We start from the raw sequence: 20,696 nt of genomic DNA, 5'->3' as shown, positions 1-20,696 counted from the left end.
AGCTAGCAACCTGGTGTACAGGTACATCTCACAAAATTAGAATACTGTGAACAAGTTCAATATTTTCAATATATCGCTTTACAGATAGTAAAACTTATGTATTATATTCATTAGGCGACTGTGGCTCAGCAGGAAGAGTAGTCGTCTTACAATCAGAAGGTTGTGGGTTTGATTCCAGCTTCCTCTTGCCATATGTCGATGTGCCCCTTGGCAAGGCATTTAACCTCAAGTTGCCTACCGATGTGCGTATCGGTGTATGAATGTGTGAGCGTTAGTGAGTGCGATTGGGTGAATGTGGCTCTAGTGTAAACGCTTTGAGTGGTCTGTATGACTGGAAAAGCGCTATATAAGTTCAGTCCATTTACCATTTAAGCTCCTCTGTTAGCTATAGTCATCAAAATTCAAATAGTGAAACTTGTGTATTATATTCATTAGGCTCCTCTGTTAGCTATAGTCATCAAAATTCAAATAGTGAAACTTGTGTATTATATTCATTAGGCTCCTCTGTTAGCTATAGTCGTCAAAATTCAAATAGTGAAACTTGTGTATTATATTCATTAGGCTCCTCTGTTAGCTATAGTCGTCAAAATTCAAATAGTGAAACTTGTGTATTATATTCATTAGGCTCCTCTGTTAGCTATAGTCGTCAAAATTCAAATAGTGAAACTTGTGTATTATATTCATTAGGCTCCTCTGTTAGCTATAGTCGTCAAAATTCAAATAGTGAAACTTGTGTATTATATTCATTAGGCTCCTCTGTTAGCTATAGTCGTCAAAATTCAAATAGTGAAACTTGTGTATTATATTCATTAGGCTCCTCTGTTAGCTATAGTCGTCAAAATTCAAATAGTGAAACTTGTGTATTATATTCATTAGGCTCCTCTGTTAGCTATAGTCGTCAAAATTCAAATAGTGAAACTTGTGTATTATATTCATTAGGCTCCTCTGTTAGCTATAGTCGTCAAAATTCAAATAGTGAAACTTGTGTATTATATTCATTAGGCTCCTCTGTTAGCTATAGTCATCAAAATTCAAATAGTGAAACTTGTGTATTATATTCATTAGGCTCCTCTGTTAGCTATAGTCATCAAAATTCTAATAGTGAAACTTGTGTATTATATTCATTAGGCTCCTCTGTTAGCTATAGTCATCAAAATTCAAATAGTGAAACTTGTGTATTATATTCATTAGGCTCCTCTGTTAGCTATAGTCATCAAAATTCAAATAGTGAAACTTGTGTATTATATTCATTAGGCTCCTCTGTTAGCTATAGTCATCAAAATTCAAATAGTGAAACTTGTGTATTATATTCATTAGGCTCCTCTGTTAGCTATAGTCATCAAAATTCAAATAGTGAAACTTGTGTATTATATTCATTAGGCTCCTCTGTTAGCTATAGTCATCAAAATTCAAATAGTGAAACTTGTGTATTATATTCATTAGGCTCCTCTGTTAGCTATAGTCATCAAAGTTCAAATAGTGAAACTTGTGTATTATATTCATTAGGCTCCTCTGTTAGCTATAGTCATCAAAATTCAAATAGTGAAACTTGTGTATTATATTCATTAGGCGACTGTGGCTCAGCAGGAAGAGTAGTCGTCTTACAATCAGAAGGTTGTGGGTTTGATTCCAGCTTCCTCTTGCCATATGTCGATGTGCCCCTTGGCAAGGCATTTAACCTCAAGTTGCCTACCGATGTGCGTATCGGTGTATGAATGTGTGAGCGTTAGTGAGTGCGATTGGGTGAATGTGGCTCTAGTGTAAAGCGCTTTGAGTGGTCTGTATGACTGGAAAAGCGCTATATAAGTTCAGTCCATTTACCATTTAAGCTCCTCTGTTAGCTATAGTCATCAAAATTCAAATAGTGAAACTTGTGTATTATATTCATTAGGCTCCTCTGTTAGCTATAGTCATCAAAATTCTAATAGTGAAACTTGTGTATTATATTCATTAGGCTCCTCTGTTAGCTATAGTCATCAAAATTCAAATAGTGAAACTTGTGTATTATATTCATTAGGCTCCTCTGTTAGCTATAGTCATCAAAATTCAAATAGTGAAACTTGTGTATTATATTCATTAGGCTCCTCTGTTAGCTATAGTCGTCAAAATTCAAATAGTGAAACTTGTGTATTATATTCATTAGGCTCCTCTGTTAGCTATAGTCATCAAAATTCAAATAGTGAAACTTGTGTATTATATTCATTAGGCTCCTCTGTTAGCTATAGTCATCAAAATTCAAATAGTGAAACTTGTGTATTATATTCATTAGGCTCCTCTGTTAGCTATAGTCGTCAAAATTCAAATAGTGAAACTTGTGTATTATATTCATTAGGCTCCTCTGTTAGCTATAGTCTTCAAAATTCAAATAGTGAAACTTGTGTATTATATTCATTAGGCTCCTCTGTTAGCTATAGTCGTCAAAATTCAAATAGTGAAACTTGTGTATTATATTCATTAGGCTCCTCTGTTAGCTATAGTCATCAAAATTCAAATAGTGAAACTTGTGTATTATATTCATTAGGCTCCTCTGTTAGCTATAGTCATCAAAATTCAAATAGTGAAACTTGTGTATTATATTCATTAGGCTCCTCTGTTAGCTATAGTCGTCAAAATTCAAATAGTGAAACTTGTGTATTATATTCATTAGGCTCCTCTGTTAGCTATAGTCGTCAAAATTCAAATAGTGAAACTTGTGTATTATATTCATTAGGCTCCTCTGTTAGCTATAGTCATCAAAATTCAAATAGTGAAACTTGTGTATTATATTCATTAGGCTCCTCTGTTAGCTATAGTCATCAAAATTCAAATAGTGAAACTTGTGTATTATATTCATTAGGCTCCTCTGTTAGCTATAGTCATCAAAATTCAAATAGTGAAACTTGTGTATTATATTCATTAGGCTCCTCTGTTAGCTATAGTCATCAAAATTCAAATAGTGAAACTTGTGTATTATATTCATTAGGCTCCTCTGTTAGCTATAGTCATCAAAATTCAAATAGTGAAACTTGTGTATTATATTCATTAGGCTCCTCTGTTAGCTATAGTCATCAAAATTCAAATAGTGAAACTTGTGTATTATATTCATTAGGCTCCTCTGTTAGCTATAGTCATCAAAATTCAAATAGTGAAACTTGTGTATTATATTCATTAGGCTCCTCTGTTAGCTATAGTCGTCAAAATTCAAATAGTGAAACTTGTGTATTATATTCATTAGGCTCCTCTGTTAGCTATAGTCTTCAAAATTCAAATAGTGAAACTTGTGTATTATATTCATTAGGCTCCTCTGTTAGCTATAGTCATCAAAATTCAAATAGTGAAACTTGTGTATTATATTCATTAGGCTCCTCTGTTAGCTATAGTCATCAAAATTCAAATAGTGAAACTTGTGTATTATATTCATTAGGCTCCTCTGTTAGCTATAGTCATCAAAATTCAAATAGTGAAACTTGTGTATTATATTCATTAGGCTCCTCTGTTAGCTATAGTCGTCAAAATTCAAATAGTGAAACTTGTGTATTATATTCATTAGGCTCCTCTGTTAGCTATAGTCGTCAAAATTCAAATAGTGAAACTTGTGTATTATATTCATTAGGCTCCTCTGTTAGCTATAGTCGTCAAAATTCAAATAGTGAAACTTGTGTATTATATTCATTAGGCTCCTCTGTTAGCTATAGTTGTCAAAATTCAAATAGTGAAACTTGTGTATTATATTCATTAGGCTCCTCTGTTAGCTATAGTCATCAAAATTCAAATAGTGAAACTTGTGTATTATATTCATTAGGCTCCTCTGTTAGCTATAGTCATCAAAATTCTAATAGTGAAACTTGTGTATTATATTCATTAGGCTCCTCTGTTAGCTATAGTCGTCAAAATTCAAATAGTGAAACTTGTGTATTATATTCATTAGGCTCCTCTGTTAGCTATAGTCGTCAAAATTACAAGAAACAAAGGCTTGAAATTCTTCCCTCTGTGTATAACGAATTCATATAGTATGATTTTTACTTATTGACGTGAGAGACAAAAAATATTTTGAGTTGTACCTGTACTATGTGAAGAAGAGGCTGTCGTCGTCTACTAGTGTTTATCCGCTAAAGAAAAGCACAATGCTGTGACATCACCGGTCCATTCTTCATTGACTGTTACAGTTACAATAACCTTTTCTATAACATTTATTCATATTAATTTTGATTTATACCTTTTAGCAAAAATATAGAATAAACATCTGCTAAATGTAGTTTTGTTTTCAAACAAGTTTATTGCTTGGATAATCTATGTTTGCTATTCATTTCTTTATGGAGTAACACGGGGACAAGATGATATTAGATACTGTTTTATTTTTTTACACAGTTGGGTGAATACTACCAGAATGATCCACTCCTTACCAAGTATTACACAACATCTGCAGTCACTGCCTTTAGGTAAGACACTCACTTTTTGATTTCTCTAGGGGTTCGATGTTGTGCATTTTCACTATGTAATTTGAGTCCTTATATTTTATTTGCACTCTGTTAGTTCAATATATTAATCATTAACTTTTTCTTTTTATCTCTAAACACCAGTGAAGGAGTTGTAGCCTATTACTGGTCCCAGTTTGATATTCCAGTCGCCGACCTAGAGATTGTGCCGGAGTTCTCAGAGGAACGGGTTTTGGATGCACTGGAGAAAGGCGTTGAGGTGCAACGCTCTAGGACCAGCCTTAATGACATCAAGGTTATCGAAATTACTGCTTCACGTAGGTATCACCAGAACCAGGTGTATCAAGTCAAACAAGGTTTTCGATGTTAGGTTAATCTGGCTTCAGATTATTACAATGAGCAATCAGAAATGATAACATGTTATAAATAAAGATCTAAAAAAGGTCTTTGTCATATCCCATCAGCTCTTTGTTTTGTTTTGCTTTGGATCCATGTCACAGTAGCCTGGCCTGAGTTGTGCTGATAAGATGATAAGACAAACCTCTCTCAGCCTGTGCTGCATCTGAGATTGCACATTTTATACTGTTTGGATCCTCTAATGATATTAGCCGGCCCCTTGGCCTGCTTCGAGAGAGCTATTTTTCTTCCTTCTGTCTCTTCAGCACTCGCCGTGCATTTGTCGACATCCTGGCCATCAGCCGAGCACTGGCCCTTGTGACTCGGTGGTTTTTGGTCCTCTTTAAAATGATTTCTGTTGGTACAATTTTGATGTGGCTGTCCCAGATAGTTAGACAGAGATGTATGAGTTGCTACTGTAGGGCAAGGTGAGATGGAGCAAAAAGAGCTACGCACCATCACCAGTTACCTTAACCACAGGGAAATGGAACAGGAAATGTGTAACCCAAATATTTTAGGCTCATATATCAAATTCTATCATCCTCATGACTTTGGTGACCCAGTCTTACCTTTTTTCTCCTGTTTCCATGTCACCCCACCCCACGTCTTTGTCTCCAGGCACAGATCCTCGCTTGGCCAGGAAACCCACAGCGGGTGAGTACAATATGTCCTGTTTCAATCACCTGCTGCTGTAATATTCTAGCTGGCTAGATGCTCGCCCTCCTGCCAGTCTGTAACAAATGACGGGCCTGTCCTGTACTGCATAAGCACTGTTCTTGTTAAAGTTGCAATCCTTGTACCAGTTGATATAAGTTGCTTTACCATAATAGCTGTGAGTCGCATTTGTCACATTTTATAATTACAGAGAATTGCAAACCATGTGCTTGATTTGTTAACAAATTTAAAACTCTATTTGCATTATTATGAATTTATAAAATATCTGTTTCCAGTTATGAACTACTTTTCCTCATGTCTGTCTTCAATAACCTGTTTGAGTTGAGCAATATCCTTTTTATTCCCAAAAGACTGTTTCTTTCGTCTGGAAGCAGTTGAGGATGTGCAAGTGTTTTCATCCCCTGGGTACCCCGACGGCAACCCGACAAAGTCTTATTGTCAGTGGCAAATCCGAGCCTCAGAGGAGAACACCATATCAGTCAGTTTTCCATCTTTCGACATTGAAGACGACTGCAACAATGACTTTGTTTCCATCTTTAACTCTCTGAGTCCTGATTACTCCCACGCCATCACAAAGTAAGTAGAGTTGGACATGTTTAGAGGGTTTGGGAGATGTACTGGTCATAGTAAAGGTAATAGATGCTACAAGTGAGTTAAGTATCTAGATAGTTTTGCAAATGTATGGGCCATGTTCAGAACCTCCAACACTTGCAGTAGCTTCTACACAATTCAGAATGGGAAAGCAGAATTGCCCCAGGGCGGTGTAGTTGTTGAGCTGAACTAAAGGTACTGTCATGTGTCAGAGGGAACACTTGGAGGATCTTCTCAATTCAGTGTTCCCCATAGAGGAGCCAGAGACTACAGACGTGAGGGAAAGCATTAGAGTGGTAGCTCTCCGTTGGCAGCGTCCCATGGTAGATGAGATTTGCCTCGACATTGTGGGGCTGTTGTAGCTTACAGACCTTTTCAGTGTTGCTTTGAGGGCTGGTACAACACGTGCAGGGTGGCAGACTGAGTTGGATGTCCCAAATTTTAAAAAAGGGAACCAGAAAATAAATGTGTTCCAACAATTGAGCGATCAATTCCATGTTCTTAGCTTCCCTGGGAAGGTAATTTTAAGATGTAAGAAAGAAGGCTCTGACCAATTGTTCAACGTCAGAGTTACAGCAGTTTGCCTTTTGTCCGGGCCCTGGAATGAGACTAGATCTTTACTGTCACAAAATTGTTCAAGGTGTTGTGGGAGTTTGGTTGTGGTCTACAAATGCATGACACACTTTACCGGTCTTTAATAGAAGGGTATGATAAATATGTTCGCAAAGCACTGTACATGTGGATTAGATTTAATCATTCTTTTTATTGACAAGATTGTCTTTACTATTCCAAACACGAAGAATGTCATTATAGATACATTTACTCATTCTGCGTTGGTACATCTGGTTATGCCAGAGATTGCTTTTGTATTTTTTGTCTTAACAATGAACGACAGCTTTTGTTTCAGGGGCTTCTACTACAATTTGTCTACTTTATCTAGCCTAGCAGAGCAGGGATTCCCAGAAGACAACCCTCTATGAATCACTTTGTATTTGACTGAAATCTTGCAATGGGATGTTAGGATAAAAGTTGTTTTTATGTGGCTGGAACATGTTTCTTTTAATTCCTTTTTTTCTGGTTTTGTGATTATTTTTTCATTTGCTTCTGAAGCCTTCTCCGATATGCGTTCCTTTTATATTGTCAGCAAGATTAAGTTGACTCAGAAAAACCTCTCCTTTCAGATCTATGAAAGGTACCAATATGAATCTGACTACACCAATGTGTGTAATTGCGTTTTTGTTTGTGGGAGAGGTTGTTTTTTTATGGCTCTATCAGATTCTGAATGCAGCATCAGTTGTAGCTGCAGGCAATTTTAAACTCAGAAACCAATGCCAAACAAATACAGCTTTACCGAGGTATGCATACAATTTTCTTCTAATGCTATTGAGTGATTGGGTTTATTCAAGGTGACATGGGGTTTACGGGAGCCATAATATAATACTCTGTAATTATTCTACAGGAGCTAGATGTTTTGCTGCTCTTGCAGTGTCATTTACACCCGCACAGCTTTTCCTCCAGTGGTGTTCATCTAACAAATGTTTGACTTAGAAACTCCAGCTAAAGCAATTTCTTATTAGTGCTGATACTACTCTCCTTATTTATGTTTCTGCCCTGACAGCTCTTCTATTGATTTCCTCTCAAATGTTTTGTCAATGTGCTGGTGTTTTTAATCCTCTTGGAAAAAAAAATTGAAATACACTTATGTGTTACAGATCCATTCTGTTCAGTAAAAGTATTGAGTAGGTTTTTCATTTTTGGTTGTTGTAACTCAGTTAGAACATGTTTTTACTGGTATGTTTTCCTTGTTTTTCCACAGACAGTGTGGCCAAAGGCCTCCCTCTAACCCACTGGGCGTTGTGTCATCTGGTAACATAATGCTGATTAACTTCATTGCCGACACCCTTGTCCAAAAGCCAGGCTTTGAGGCGCAGTACAAAATCATACCCAAGGCTCAAGGTACATTGTCACACATTCACAGTACTGAACATGATCTGTTTAATCAGTGTTATGGGTCAAATTTAGTCAGTCAGTCATTTTCTACCGCTTATTCCATAGTGGGTCGCAGGGGAGCTGGTGCCTATCTCCAGCAGTCTATGGGCAAGAGGCAGGGTACACCCTGGACAGGTCGCCAGTCCATCGCAGGGCAACACACAAACAAATATGCACACACTCATTCATACACCTAAGGGCAATTTAGAGAGACCAATTAACCTAACAGGCATGTCTTTGGACTGTGGGAGGAAGCCGGAGTACCCGGTGAGAACCCACGCATGCACGGGGAGAACATGCAAACTCCATGCAGAAAGACCCCCGGTTGGGAATCGAACCCAGGACCTTCTTGCTGCAAGGCAACAGTGCTACCAACTGCGCCACCGTGCACCCCGGGTCAAATTTATATTATGATTATATGTCCAAAGACATGCCTGTTAGGTTAATTGGTCACTCTAAATTGCCCTTAGGTGTATGAATGAGTGTGTGCATGGTTGTTTGTGTGTTGCCCTGCGATGGACTGGCGACCTGTCCAGGGTGTATCCTGCCTCTCGCCCATAGACTGCTGGAGATAGGCACCAGCTCCCCCACGACCCACTATGGAATAAGCGGTAGAAAATGACTGACTGACGTTTCTTTCATTCATTTACATTGTTTGCAGTTATTTGAAATTAGGGATTCATACACATCTTCCATTTAAAAATACCATACCTTTTCAGACATGAATCCCTTGATTTTTCTGTTTATCTTATGACTTATCATGTTGCTTTATAAACATTCGAGTAGGAAATATTTAACTTGACAATGGGTGAACAGTAGTTGGGTTTTATTATCTTTATGATGAGGCTGAAAGTGGCTTCTGCTCTAGACTAATTTAGATCAGCAGTGTTTCCAGAGATTGGTAAAAACAAGTTACGGATACTCGGTCACATTTACTTTGGTAACTTTAGGTAAGAAGTACATTACTTTTACTTGAGTAACATTATTTTGAAGTACCGTATTTTCCGCACTATAAGGCGCACCGGATTATAAGGCGCACCTTCAATGAATGGCCTATTTTAGAACTTTTTTCATATATAGGGCGCACCAGATTATAAGGCGCATAGAATAGAAGCTACTGCAGTCAAACGTTTGACTGGGGTTGCGTTATGCATCCACTAGATGGAGCTGTGCTAAAGAGAATGTCAACAAAACAGTCAGATAAGTCAGTCAGTCAAACTTTATTAATACACTACAAACCAGCGTTCTGATAACTCCATTCACTCTCATGGTAAGGTCTCCTCTACATAGAATTCTATTGAATAGAGCCAACCGCACGTTAGGAATGCATTGGAGTCTATGAAGTTGAAGTTGAAATCAAACGTTTGTTAAAACGTGAAAGGGAACTTTTCCCTGATTCAGTAAACACGTAAAATAAGCAGTTTGATGCACTAAATCAAACGTTAGTACATTCACAATATAGTAGTATAGCCGTATAGTGTCATTTTTTGAGAAAATTAGTGGTTTTTAAGTGCGCCTTATAGTGCGGAAAATACAGTAACCCAATTCTTACTTCAATGTGATTTTTGGAAACTCCTCCTACTTCAGCCCGCTTCTCTTACTGAAGAACATGAATATTTTTACCAAACATGCTCAAAGACACGCCCACAGTTTGTCAAAGTGAGACTTCTTGTTCCAAAGGTAGTTTCTAACTGCTGAGACTGCTGTGTCATTTGCAGTGCAAGTAAATACATGGTGTTCAGCGTTTCTTGATATTGGAAGCAGTTTGCACTGTTCAAACATACATACATTGCCATCTATAGTCAGTAATTACAAAAGCTTTAAGTTTTGAAAATAAGAGAGAGCTGGAAATGTTAGTTTCTTGTGCCTTAGTTTGAAGGATGTGCAGTCGTTTTCCAGACCTTTTTGAATTGTAAAATAATTCAAATAATTAAAAAATAATAATAATCCATTTTAGTTCGTCAGTGCGGTGGTGACCTCACTAAAAGCGAAGGAAATTTCACATCTCCGCTTTACCCCAGCTTCTATCCTCCTGGCATGGACTGCAAGTGGACCATCAAGGTTTGTAAGACTTCTAATCTCACCCTCCTACCCCACACATCATGTTTCTCTGCTGTAGCCCCCTCCTTCCTTGCACCACACCTCCTGCCTCTCCTCCATCCTTATCCTGCTATGAGAGGAATGCTGAGGCGGCATTGTCGAAGCCAAGCTGTTCAGTACCTCTTCTATCTTCATCTGTCAGACTGCTGTTGCAGCTGCAGCTTGAGCTGAGCTGCAGGGTTTAGTGTGTGAGCCTTTGTTTGTTTGTGTGTGTCTGACATGCATGCAGGTGGATATGCCTGCATTTTCTATACCCCCAAACCCCTGTTGATGTTTTTCAGCCTTTATGTTTCCGCTTAGTTGTAGAGGTGTGTCTCTCTCGTCTCTGTTCGTGTAGGAGACACGCTTGGTCAATAATGTTGCTACAAATCAGTCACCTGTAGTTTTCTGCCGCAGGTCTCTCAAGGGAAAAAGGTACGTCTGAGTTTCAACATGTTTCGCATGAAAGAGCCAGGCGTAGATTTCCGCAAGTGTCACAAAGACTATGTGGAAATCATGGGGAAGAGGTAAGACTTTATCTACTGATCTGTACATATATGTCAGTGCCAGGGGGCGCTGGAGACACAGCTCAAAGCATAGGTCTGGGATCCACCATAATGCTTGCCATGTCAATATCCTATTAAATACATGCTGCTGTAACCACATCAATACATATACTGTATAAAAATACACATAGCTTATCATTTTCTCAATGTATGACACTTAGGCTTGTTTTAAATGTTCTTAAAATTCTGACCTATATCATAAGTATTTGATAAATACTTCAAATAAACTGGGGTCCTCATTGGGCCTGTTTTGTCACAGTTGCAGTTGTTTTTAAACTTTAAATTTTTGTGACTGTTGAGCAGCTACTTATCAACTATAGTCACTTATTACAAAAACTTTGAAAAAAGTGAGATTTGTAAATTTTTGTTTTTTGCCTTAATTTGCATTTTAAAAAGATGTTAGTATTACTTTTTAGTACCCTAATACTACTTGTAAAGACAGGCTCAATATGCACTGGTGGTGCATTAAATATATTGTCCAAATTCTGTCATCTCACATTCTTATGTAATTTAACCCAACCGCATCTTAAAATGTGTCCTGTGTCTCAGATACTGTGGAGAAATGTTGTCTTTGGCTCTGACCAGTGAGTCTAATGTCGTAGAGGTGAGCTTTCACTCCGATAGGTCCTATTCTGACAAGGGCTTCAAAGCAGAGTACAGCGCCTTCGATCCTGTTAACCGTAAGTTAACTGTTGTTGTTGTCGTCACCCACAAATGCACCTCAATTTTGCAAGATGGTTGAAGTGTTGCAACGAGACAGTGAGATTACAGTGCCGACGTGGGGAGTAATTTTGTGCTTTTGAAAGACAAAAAGACTGAGTCTGATTGACAGAAAAGTTAGAGTAAGTTTGCTAAACGAAATTGAAAACTTCAGGAGTGAAATAAAAGAGTTGACCTAATTAGCACATAGCTTGTTTAGTGGGTCTGTTTTATGTGCAGATGTCAGGCAGGAGCATCCCTCCTGCTCTAAAGCCGTCTCTCTGTTTGACCAAAACGTATTTATAATTGCCCTGATCTGCTTTTTGATGCCTGCTGTGAACATACTGTCGCTCCCTTCTCACTGACTTTGTCACAGCTGTCTCTCTGTGTTCCTTTCTTCTGTGTACGTGAGCAGCTTGTCCTGACAGGTTTTCCTGCAACAATGGCATATGCATCTCAAAAACTCTAAAGTGTGATGGTTGGAACGACTGCGGCGACATGAGCGACGAAAGGAACTGCCGTAAGTTGATCTGGCAAGACTTTTTATTCCCTTAATAAACTCATCTTCAACCCCCTGCCTTCCAGTGCCCTTCCCTCATTTCTTAAAATGAAATAGTTTATTTAAAAAGATACTTTATAATGGCCTTCTTGCTGAGAGTTAGATGAGAAGATGGATACCACTCTCATCTCTGCCATGTAAGTGTTGCCAGCAGCCAGTTAGCTTAGCTCAGCAAAACGAATAGGAGCAGGGGGAAACACTTAGCCGGCATCTGTCCTGAGATAACGAAATCTGAGGAGCATAAAAATGACAAGCTGTAGTTTTACGAGCCAGATCATATCTTATCGTCTCCTCAGTGCCACGCTTCTAGACTCCAGGAAATCATTCAGTGCTAATGGACAAGAATGGCAAAACTTACAACTTACCAAAAGTTGTAATTTTAAACTTTTTCCCACCCTGAACACATTGAATTAAACATTGAGGACATGTTACATAGTGATTACTGAGGGTATTTGTTATCTTCAAGCAAAGCTGGGCTAGCTATTTTCAGTCTTACTGTTTCTTTTGACTTCATGTTCAATTCAAGCATCTTGAAAGCATTTTGCAAAACTGTTCAGTTTTTACTTTTCAGTACAGTACTAACTGTCCGATGCAGCCAATCTATATTTTGTTTATGCAAATCCATTCATTTGATCCTGCTATATGTATGTTTATGGGAATTTCCATTTATTTCAGGCTGTGACGATGACCAGTTTCCTTGCAGTAATGGTTTGTGCAAACCAAAAATGTGGACGTGCGATCGTGTCAACGACTGTGGAGATGGGAGCGATGAAAAACAATGCAGTAAGTATTCCAACCTTCTGTCTGTGATAAAGAGCTAATTGAATCATCAGACCTCGCATCAGACAAAGACCACACCATGACATTAAAAATCAACCAGAATGTGGGTGGTCTCTGTAAAATCAGAGAGATATCTTCTGGGGTACAGAATATGGTGCACTATTCATTAAGTGTGATGGAGAATAAATGTTCCCCAACTATTTTGAGCTGGCACAAAACTTCCATAGTGAGACCTTAGAGGGTCATTATCAAGCTGATTGTATATCTAGGTTGTGAATGCAGCCTAGAGTAGCCTAATAGCAGTGGTTGCTGGTTATTAATGAGTCATGGCATGCAGGTACCCATGTTCATCAGATAATTTATAGGAGCAATGGCAACACAGGCCTCATTCCAAGATTAAAAGCTAATCACGCCAGCACCAACCTGGCAGTTCACCAAATAATTCATTATAATGGTCTTGGTTGCACAGCTGGTGTACACATTGTGTCTGGCCACTGTTCTTGCTCTATCAAAAAGGACCTTACCAAGGAGCTAAAATGAATGATCTAAAGTTTACATGACAATAAATATAGTACCATTTTCAGGCCCCTTGCACATAGTCTGTTATGCACTGAGCTTCTAGCGGTACAGAAGCACACGCACCTCCAAACTGCGCATCTCCTCCTTCCTCGTAGATGGTTTTACAGGGTGTATTACAAATGGAATTATGTCATGCTAATTTGTCAGGCTGTAAAAGGAAAAAAAAAACGCATTGTTTTTAGCAGTGATGATGAGGAGGAAAAAGACAAAGGTTAATTTTTTTTTTTTTTTGTACATTGCCTCGAGACAATATGCGTTGTGGATTAACGTTATATAAATAAACTGAATTGATTTGTAAGCAGGGCTACTAGAATTTAGATTAAAATTATAGAAAAAGAAGCTCAAAATACACAATGTTAAGCTTTAAAGTCCCTCTGTAATGAGACCAGACTGGGTGGAGAGAATTATTTTTGTGGTTTCTTTGGATCTCAGTCGGCGAGAAATCAGCACAGATTGCGGTGCCAGGTTAAAATGATGGCACATATTTGGTAAACCCCATCACCTGCACCTTTATATGCAACTGATAAACTGAGGCAAATCCTGATAGTGTTGCCTACTCCACAAAGGCTAAAAACTAATGGTGGAGGTGCAGAAATCTCTCAGAGGTATATGGATATTCTATATACTATGAGAAAACATCTAAAATGTAATACTCATGGTAATAGCATTTATTTAGGATGACCAGAGACCAGCAGGAAAGAATCCTATATTCCCAGAGCGCAGTGGTATTATGATTTCCTTCGCACTGGAATTAGTTTTTCCAGATTTGCATCAATCCAGCTGTGTTTGAACAGACTTGGTGGTCAGGTGGTCTGAAACTATTATGAATGGGGCCTTGGGTCTTTGCGAATTGTGCTATTATTAAAGGCACATAACTGTTTTAATGTGGGCCAGTATGAGATTCTCAAGGAATGATGCCTTTGAGTTAAACCATCCCAGTTTACTGTATCATGGTACTAAGGACTAAGGAAAATATTTAATTTAGAGCAGCCAACCTGTTTTAAAACACCATTGCCTTGTTTTTCATTCGCTTAAGAAATAGTTGCATTGATTTATCAAACAGCTAAGTTGTTCTTTTCTAAATCATAAAATAACTTCTTTCAGCCAGCTGAACTGCAGTGTGCATCAACAGGTGGAGGAAGGGCACTGTTGTCACTCTATGCACCATACCAATGTAGAAAACCTTGGTCACTTTGAGGTGTTTTTTAATGACCCGCTAGAAAAGGTTCCAAACTCTAGGAATGGTATGATCAAAAACTTGAGCCCTTTTGAAACCAAACTTTATAAAACTCTCTATTCCTTGAAACCAGTAGCTGGCCCATATCTATTGCTGATGCGGCATAGTTACTGATCCCAAGGGTGTGTGCAGACATTATTTAACTTCAAATGCTATTCAATACTTGCAACAAAGATGAAGCCTTTCTTTGCTGCAACAGTCTTTCTGTAATTAATATCATTTCCATCTAAACTTGTTTCATTAACAGCCGGTTGTGAGCCAAACGAGTGGCAGTGTGGGAACGGAGTTTGTCTTCCTCAAGATGTTATCTGCAACAAATTGAAGGACTGTGTGGATGGAAGCGATGAGGCCTCATGCCAAAGATGTATGTGGACGACCCTTTTTTGCCTTCTTAAACACAGACTTTTAAGCAATTACCACTCCAGCATTGTTGTGGGTATAACAAAGATGTTTCACTCGGCTTTATCTTGGTATAAAGTATTTTTCTTTGCACCGTTCTTTTTCACTCCTTGTTTTATTTCCTACTACCCTCCTCTTCGCTCTTCATCAATTTCCTTCTGATTCCCCTCTTCCATTTGCAGACACTCACAGAGGGCACTATTGCATTTCCTTTTGATTTTCACTTCTGTGAATAAGGAGGCATATTAGGCCTTAATCCTAATCAATACGCCCAATCAATGCAATCTACTCCTCAATCACTGCACATTGTGCATTAGAGCCTCACTCTGAAGCCTTGCTGATTGTGTAGTATCTCACCGATTAAATGTGTTTTCACTTCATGTCCTGTTGCCACCCCCTTTAGCACCCCAAGATTTGTGCTCTGACTTCAGCTTTAAGTGCGACAACGGGGAATGCATCAACAAGGTGAATGCTGAATGTGACCGTGTCAACGACTGCTCTGATAGTTCGGATGAAGCATACTGCCGTAAGATTTTTTTTTTATCTTTCTCCTTCCTGGACACTTCGGTGGTTTTTTTTCTTTTTTTCAAACAGCTGAAACAGGATTTAATCTTGTAAGCGTCATTCAAACTAGATTATAGTTGCTAGGTTGAGTTGCATGTTGGGTTATCTGTTAGGAAAAAGAGCACCGAGCCTTGTGCTTATTTACTATTATTCTTCTATGAAAGCTGCTTTTTTTTGTTATCTCTCATTTAAGCTTCAGGGTGTGTCTGTCTTTGATTTTTCTTTTTTATTTACTATTATTGCTGTGCATCTTTATAAGATTTCAAAAACTTTCTAAAGCATTAACAGCAATGACTGGCATCATGTTAATGTTCAGTCTCATTTTCTGCTCCCCCCCTCCTACAAGGATTGGGCCGACATAATATTCATTCTCTGAAACCATTCTCTGAAACAACTTTAGAATGCGGCACCAGGCCTTACAAGCTGAACCGCATTGTTGGAGGACAGAACGCCGAACTTGGAGAGTGGCCCTGGCAGGTCAGCCTTCACTTCCGGACGTCCGGCCATGTTTGTGGTGCCTCGGTCATCTCAGAGAAGTGGCTCCTGTCCGCCGCTCACTGTTTTATCGTCCATAACTCCCCAGAGTGAGTTACAGATCTCTTGCACTTACAGGCATGCACAAAACTAAGACACATCAGCTGTATAGATCTTCTCTCCGCATCATACTATGACATTTTCTCAAAAATAGTAGAACTCTATATTGATCCAGCTGGAAAAAATAGTAGTACTCTATACACCAAATATTGCAATTTCTGGAATGTGTCCACCCCCCCCCCCCCCCAAAAAAAAAAAAAAAGTTCAGCCTCTCATTCTGTTCAGCCTGTTGGTGGTGCTCAAACCCTGCTGCTCAGCCTGAGCACACTCGTAATACAATCATTTTTCACAGCTGTGCAGATTATCAACAGCTGTCCTGAAATTTGTGTACAATGTTGAAATGGTTGATTATTCAAGACATAACCGTTCTAAAGTGTTAAATAATTAAAACATTTTCTCATATAATTAAAACATTTTCTCATATCACTTTTTGAATATAGTAATTTTCAAGTGTGTTGTTTTGTTGAGACTAGAATCTTAATGCAAGCATTGTATAAAACACATTCTGTTATCCTGGTTCTTGCATATAAACAATGTCCTGCAAAATATTCATACGCCTTGACATTTTTATTTATTTTATTTTTTTACATCACAACCAGAAATTTCAGTAGATGATGTGTAGTTTTCTAAACAATTAACTTATAAATATCTGTAAAAATGTACAGGGCTTTTTTTTTACAACAGCCTTCTTTTTTCTGATACCCCTTAATGAAATCGAGTGCAACTAATGATCTTCAGAAGTCAACCAATCCAGAAAAATCCCCTAGAATCATACTTAAGACCCTTCAACTTTGTAAGTCGAAGGGGGTCTTTAACTCAAATTAAACGTTTGGTAGTATTGTTCCAAAATGGCATTCACACTCGCTGGCTTAATATTGGGAACAGCATGTGTCCATAGACTATACCTTTTATAGATATACCAGTTAAAGTAATGGCTGAGTGGACAGAGATCCGACCATAAAACATGCCCTTTGCTCAAAGAATAATCCACTCACAGCAGTAATTAGGCCAAAATTGTACAATAAATCCAGAACTGCACAAGTGGCATAGCTTTAGCTTCACCTGGTCCAAATTCTTTAAATAAATCACCTATTCAGCACCTTCTGCTATCCGATTACTAATCGGAAAAAAGTCGACGGATTAATCGGCAAAATTAGCAATTAGCAAAATAATTGTTAGTTCCAGCCTTAAAGCACTATTCAATGCATCATCTGAAACTTGACACTGAAAACCTACCAAGACCTGACTTTCCACCTAAACTGACTGTCTGGGCAAGCAGAGCATTGATCTGAGAGACAGCCAAGAGGTCAATGGAAAGTCTAGAGGAGCTGCACAGATTTACAGCTTAAGTGGAAGATTCTATTGACGGGATAGCTATTAGTCATGCGTTCCACAAATCTGGCCTTTGTGGAAGTGTGTTGAGAAGAAATCTAATATGTTGACAGTGGCAGCCTTATGCTGTGGGTGTGCTTTTCTTTAGGAGGCTGATTAAAGTTGATGGGAGGATAGGAGTTAAATACAAGAAAATCCTGGAAGAAAATTTGCCAGAAGCTGCCAAGGCTTCAGACTTCAGACACTATGAACAAGAATGTTATTTACTTCATGTCTCTTATGCTTCTACAGAAACCTTGTTCCAGCAAACTGGATTACCTACAGTGGTCTGCAATCCCAGTTTAAAACGGAGGACGCTCAGATGCGTAAAGTGAACAGGATCGTCTGCCACCCACATTATAACCCAATAACCAATGACTATGACATTGTACTGCTAGAGCTCAGTGAGCCACTGGAGTTTAGCAACACCATCCAACCAATCTGCCTCCCATCATCCTCCCACCACTTTCCTGCAGGAATGTCCTGCTGGGTCACGGGCTGGGGCGCGGTCCGGGAAGGAGGTACTGCGCATGAATTCTTTGTAGAATAACTGTCATACTCCTTTTTCTATTTTTATTATTATTTACAGCTTTGAAAAGTAATGTGTTTGGTTTTCTGTGATGGTCGATTTAGTCGTTCATTCTATTTTTTTTTTGTGGCGTTTCCTTGTGCCAGTTTCTTCCCCAAGTCTCTGTCTCACTTTATCATGACTCCTTTCTCTGCTTTAATGTCTCTCGCATTTTTTCCCTGTCTTCCAACATGACATACTTCGCCGCTGCTTCATCACACCTCCTTTTTCTTTTACCTTTTTTTCTGATCTACCCCCTTCACTTAAGCCATCTTCTGTATCTATAAATCAACAGAGACTCCCGCTCCCTTGGGAAGTCTCCTAAAGCTTTGTTAGCAACCTTTAATCCAGGCTATTAACACCTTTTGATGTTGACCATGAATATGAAGGTAACATGGCAAGAGCTGCTGACCCCTCTTTTCCCGCTTTTGCAGGTATGGGGGCGATGGTGCTGCAGAAGGCGATGGTGAAAATCATCAATGACACTGTGTGCAACATGGTCACAGAGGGCCAGGTCACCTCCAGGATGCTCTGCAGTGGATTCCTGATGGGAGGAGTTGACGCTTGCCAGGTGAGACCGTTCAAAATTTTCCACCGTAAAGAAAGAAAAACGAGAGGTTTTCACACCTTTGTAATTGCTGTGTCCTCACATCCAAACCCATTCTAATGATTTTACTTGCCCACTTGTGGTGCTCAACAGGGAGACTCCGGAGGCCCCCTGTCGTGTTTCGAGGAGAGCGGGAAGTGGTTTCAGGCTGGCATTGTGAGTTGGGGTGAGGGCTGTGCTCGTCGGAACAAGCCAGGAGTCTACACCCGCGTCACCAAGCTCAGAGAATGGATCAAACAGGAGACAAACATTTGATGACGAAGATGATGTAAAAACCTGGACGGGGAACATCAGAGTGCTAAAAAATGCTGAAGACAGAACATTTTAATATTATTCGAGCCAAGCCTCTTTGAATTTTATCTATTTAACAGCCAGCTGCGCATACTGTTGCATGGGGGCCAGCTGTTCACATGAATGACTTTAAGCACTTTGTGGTTGCCAACCTCTCACAGGAACTCCACAGACTCAAGTTTTATATACTTTCTAAAGGTGTTTCTTTGCTGCATGTCATTCTGCCATCTATTAAAGCAATACGTAACTGGTGGATACACGCTACAGTATGTACAAAGAATGGAACATGTATGATTAGGGGAATGCTTTTTCTCCCGCTGGTTGTTTGGTTTAACTTTTTTAACATTTTACTTTGCTTTTTAAAAACTTATTCTTTTTTCATGTACAGTGTCATTTACTTCAAAAGTGATTTTATTAATAATATTTTTCTGTCTTCTGTATTTAAACACTGGTTGTGGCAGGTTGTTAATGTTCCACCATTTTGTTACAGCTTTCGCATCAAATTTAAAGTTAAAATTAAACCACTAATTTGAGTGAAAAAACTAAAACTGACTTCACCAATAAGGAAAAATGGTACAACGCAATTTATGTACAGTCATTTTCATGTTATGCTTAGAATGCATAAATACCAGGAGCTGGCTGGAATGGAAGTCAGAAATTGCATTAATCATTCTAAAAGCCTGTTATTTGCTTTGGAAAACGGCCAGCAGTTAAAGTACGCCAGATTTGTAACTGGTGGGCCAAACTAGGCAAAAATATCAGCATGGAACTTGAATAATAGTACTAGTGTTTCAATTTTTCTTATCTGTATTTTTCTGTTTTTGTATTTGCATTTTGACTAGCTTTTGCCTAAATGTGTAATGACTTGACAAGATATTATATACAAATGGGTGGGTGGAGGTGGAGGAGTACATCCAGCTGGTTTTACCACAGTTCTCTGATTAAAACTCAGGATGATGAGTGTCTTTGGTACCGGACATTTGAGAGTTAAACCACAGCTAAGAGTATTTCTACTCAAAACCAATTTGACAGGATAGTTAATTTTATATAGGACTTGTTTTTGATTGATAAACTAGTAAAACCAATGATGTACTGTAAATGTGTATTCTTTGTAAAACGTTTTAGGGATATTAGGTATGGATTGGCGCGTCATTTTCTTTGTATGATAAGTTTGAATAAAAAAAAAAATTGAAACTCAAATGTTTGACATATTAATTTTTTTTCAAAACAGAACAGCAACAATTATTCTAATTGTTCCAAAAATCCTAATACATACTGATTATTACTCATAATTGAAGATGCACCAATCACGCTTCATGTAGTGGATACAAATTTCCAATTTTCTTTGAGACCAAACCCCCTGATTCCAGTTTTGGAGATGACCATTTTCCCTGTAAGGACTACAACACATTAGAGAAAATTAAGTCGCAGGTTCTTTTGACAGAGGTACTGGTTTTAAATCTTGCAGAAAATAAGTGCATATTGGCAAATATCCCTATTTGTGAGATTGTAAAAATGATGGGATGTCTTATTTTAAGGCATTTGACAAATTGGGGGGGGGGGGCAGAATTGGACCTGTTGATCACTGTACAGACCTGAAAAAGGGAAAACTGTCATCCATAATGCTATGTGAAGGGGAAATTTCCCTATAATAAGCCATCGCAGCAGCATCGTGCTCTGGGAATGCTATTTTCAACAGGGGCAGGGAAGCTGGTTGGATTTAATGGGGGACATAGA

At 38.6% G+C, this 20,696-nt stretch overlaps 1 protein-coding gene across 2 annotated transcripts in view; it reads left to right on the top strand.

The window, feature by feature from the left end:
• zmp:0000001114 (suppressor of tumorigenicity 14 protein) overlaps positions 1-20,159 on the top strand; it is a 38,619-nt gene extending 18,460 nt beyond the window's left edge. Inside the window, exons 4-19 of one of the 2 annotated variants that reach the window (XM_047359301.1) lie at positions 4,348-4,418; positions 4,560-4,732; positions 5,430-5,465; positions 5,837-6,062; positions 7,894-8,033; positions 10,024-10,127; positions 10,563-10,672; positions 11,261-11,391; positions 11,826-11,930; positions 12,645-12,752; positions 14,813-14,929; positions 15,368-15,490; positions 15,875-16,112; positions 17,746-18,014; positions 18,496-18,632; positions 18,762-20,159. In XM_047359301.1, coding sequence (XP_047215257.1) covers positions 4,348-4,418; positions 4,560-4,732; positions 5,430-5,465; positions 5,837-6,062; positions 7,894-8,033; positions 10,024-10,127; positions 10,563-10,672; positions 11,261-11,391; positions 11,826-11,930; positions 12,645-12,752; positions 14,813-14,929; positions 15,368-15,490; positions 15,875-16,112; positions 17,746-18,014; positions 18,496-18,632; positions 18,762-18,923 — 2,250 coding nt within the window. In that variant the 3' untranslated portion in view covers positions 18,924-20,159. The remainder of the gene's footprint in view (positions 1-4,347; positions 4,419-4,559; positions 4,733-5,429; positions 5,466-5,836; positions 6,063-7,893; positions 8,034-10,023; positions 10,128-10,562; positions 10,673-11,260; positions 11,392-11,825; positions 11,931-12,644; positions 12,753-14,812; positions 14,930-15,367; positions 15,491-15,874; positions 16,113-17,745; positions 18,015-18,495; positions 18,633-18,761) is intronic. The other variant, XM_047359309.1, reaches the window with a different exon arrangement.
• The last annotated feature ends 537 nt before the right edge of the window (positions 20,160-20,696 follow it).

Source organism: Girardinichthys multiradiatus, chromosome 3 (assembly GCF_021462225.1).
Source record: "Girardinichthys multiradiatus isolate DD_20200921_A chromosome 3, DD_fGirMul_XY1, whole genome shotgun sequence".
In the NCBI taxonomy this organism is placed as follows: Eukaryota; Metazoa; Chordata; class Actinopteri; order Cyprinodontiformes; family Goodeidae; genus Girardinichthys; species Girardinichthys multiradiatus.
This window is presented reverse-complemented; position numbering and strand designations above follow the sequence as displayed.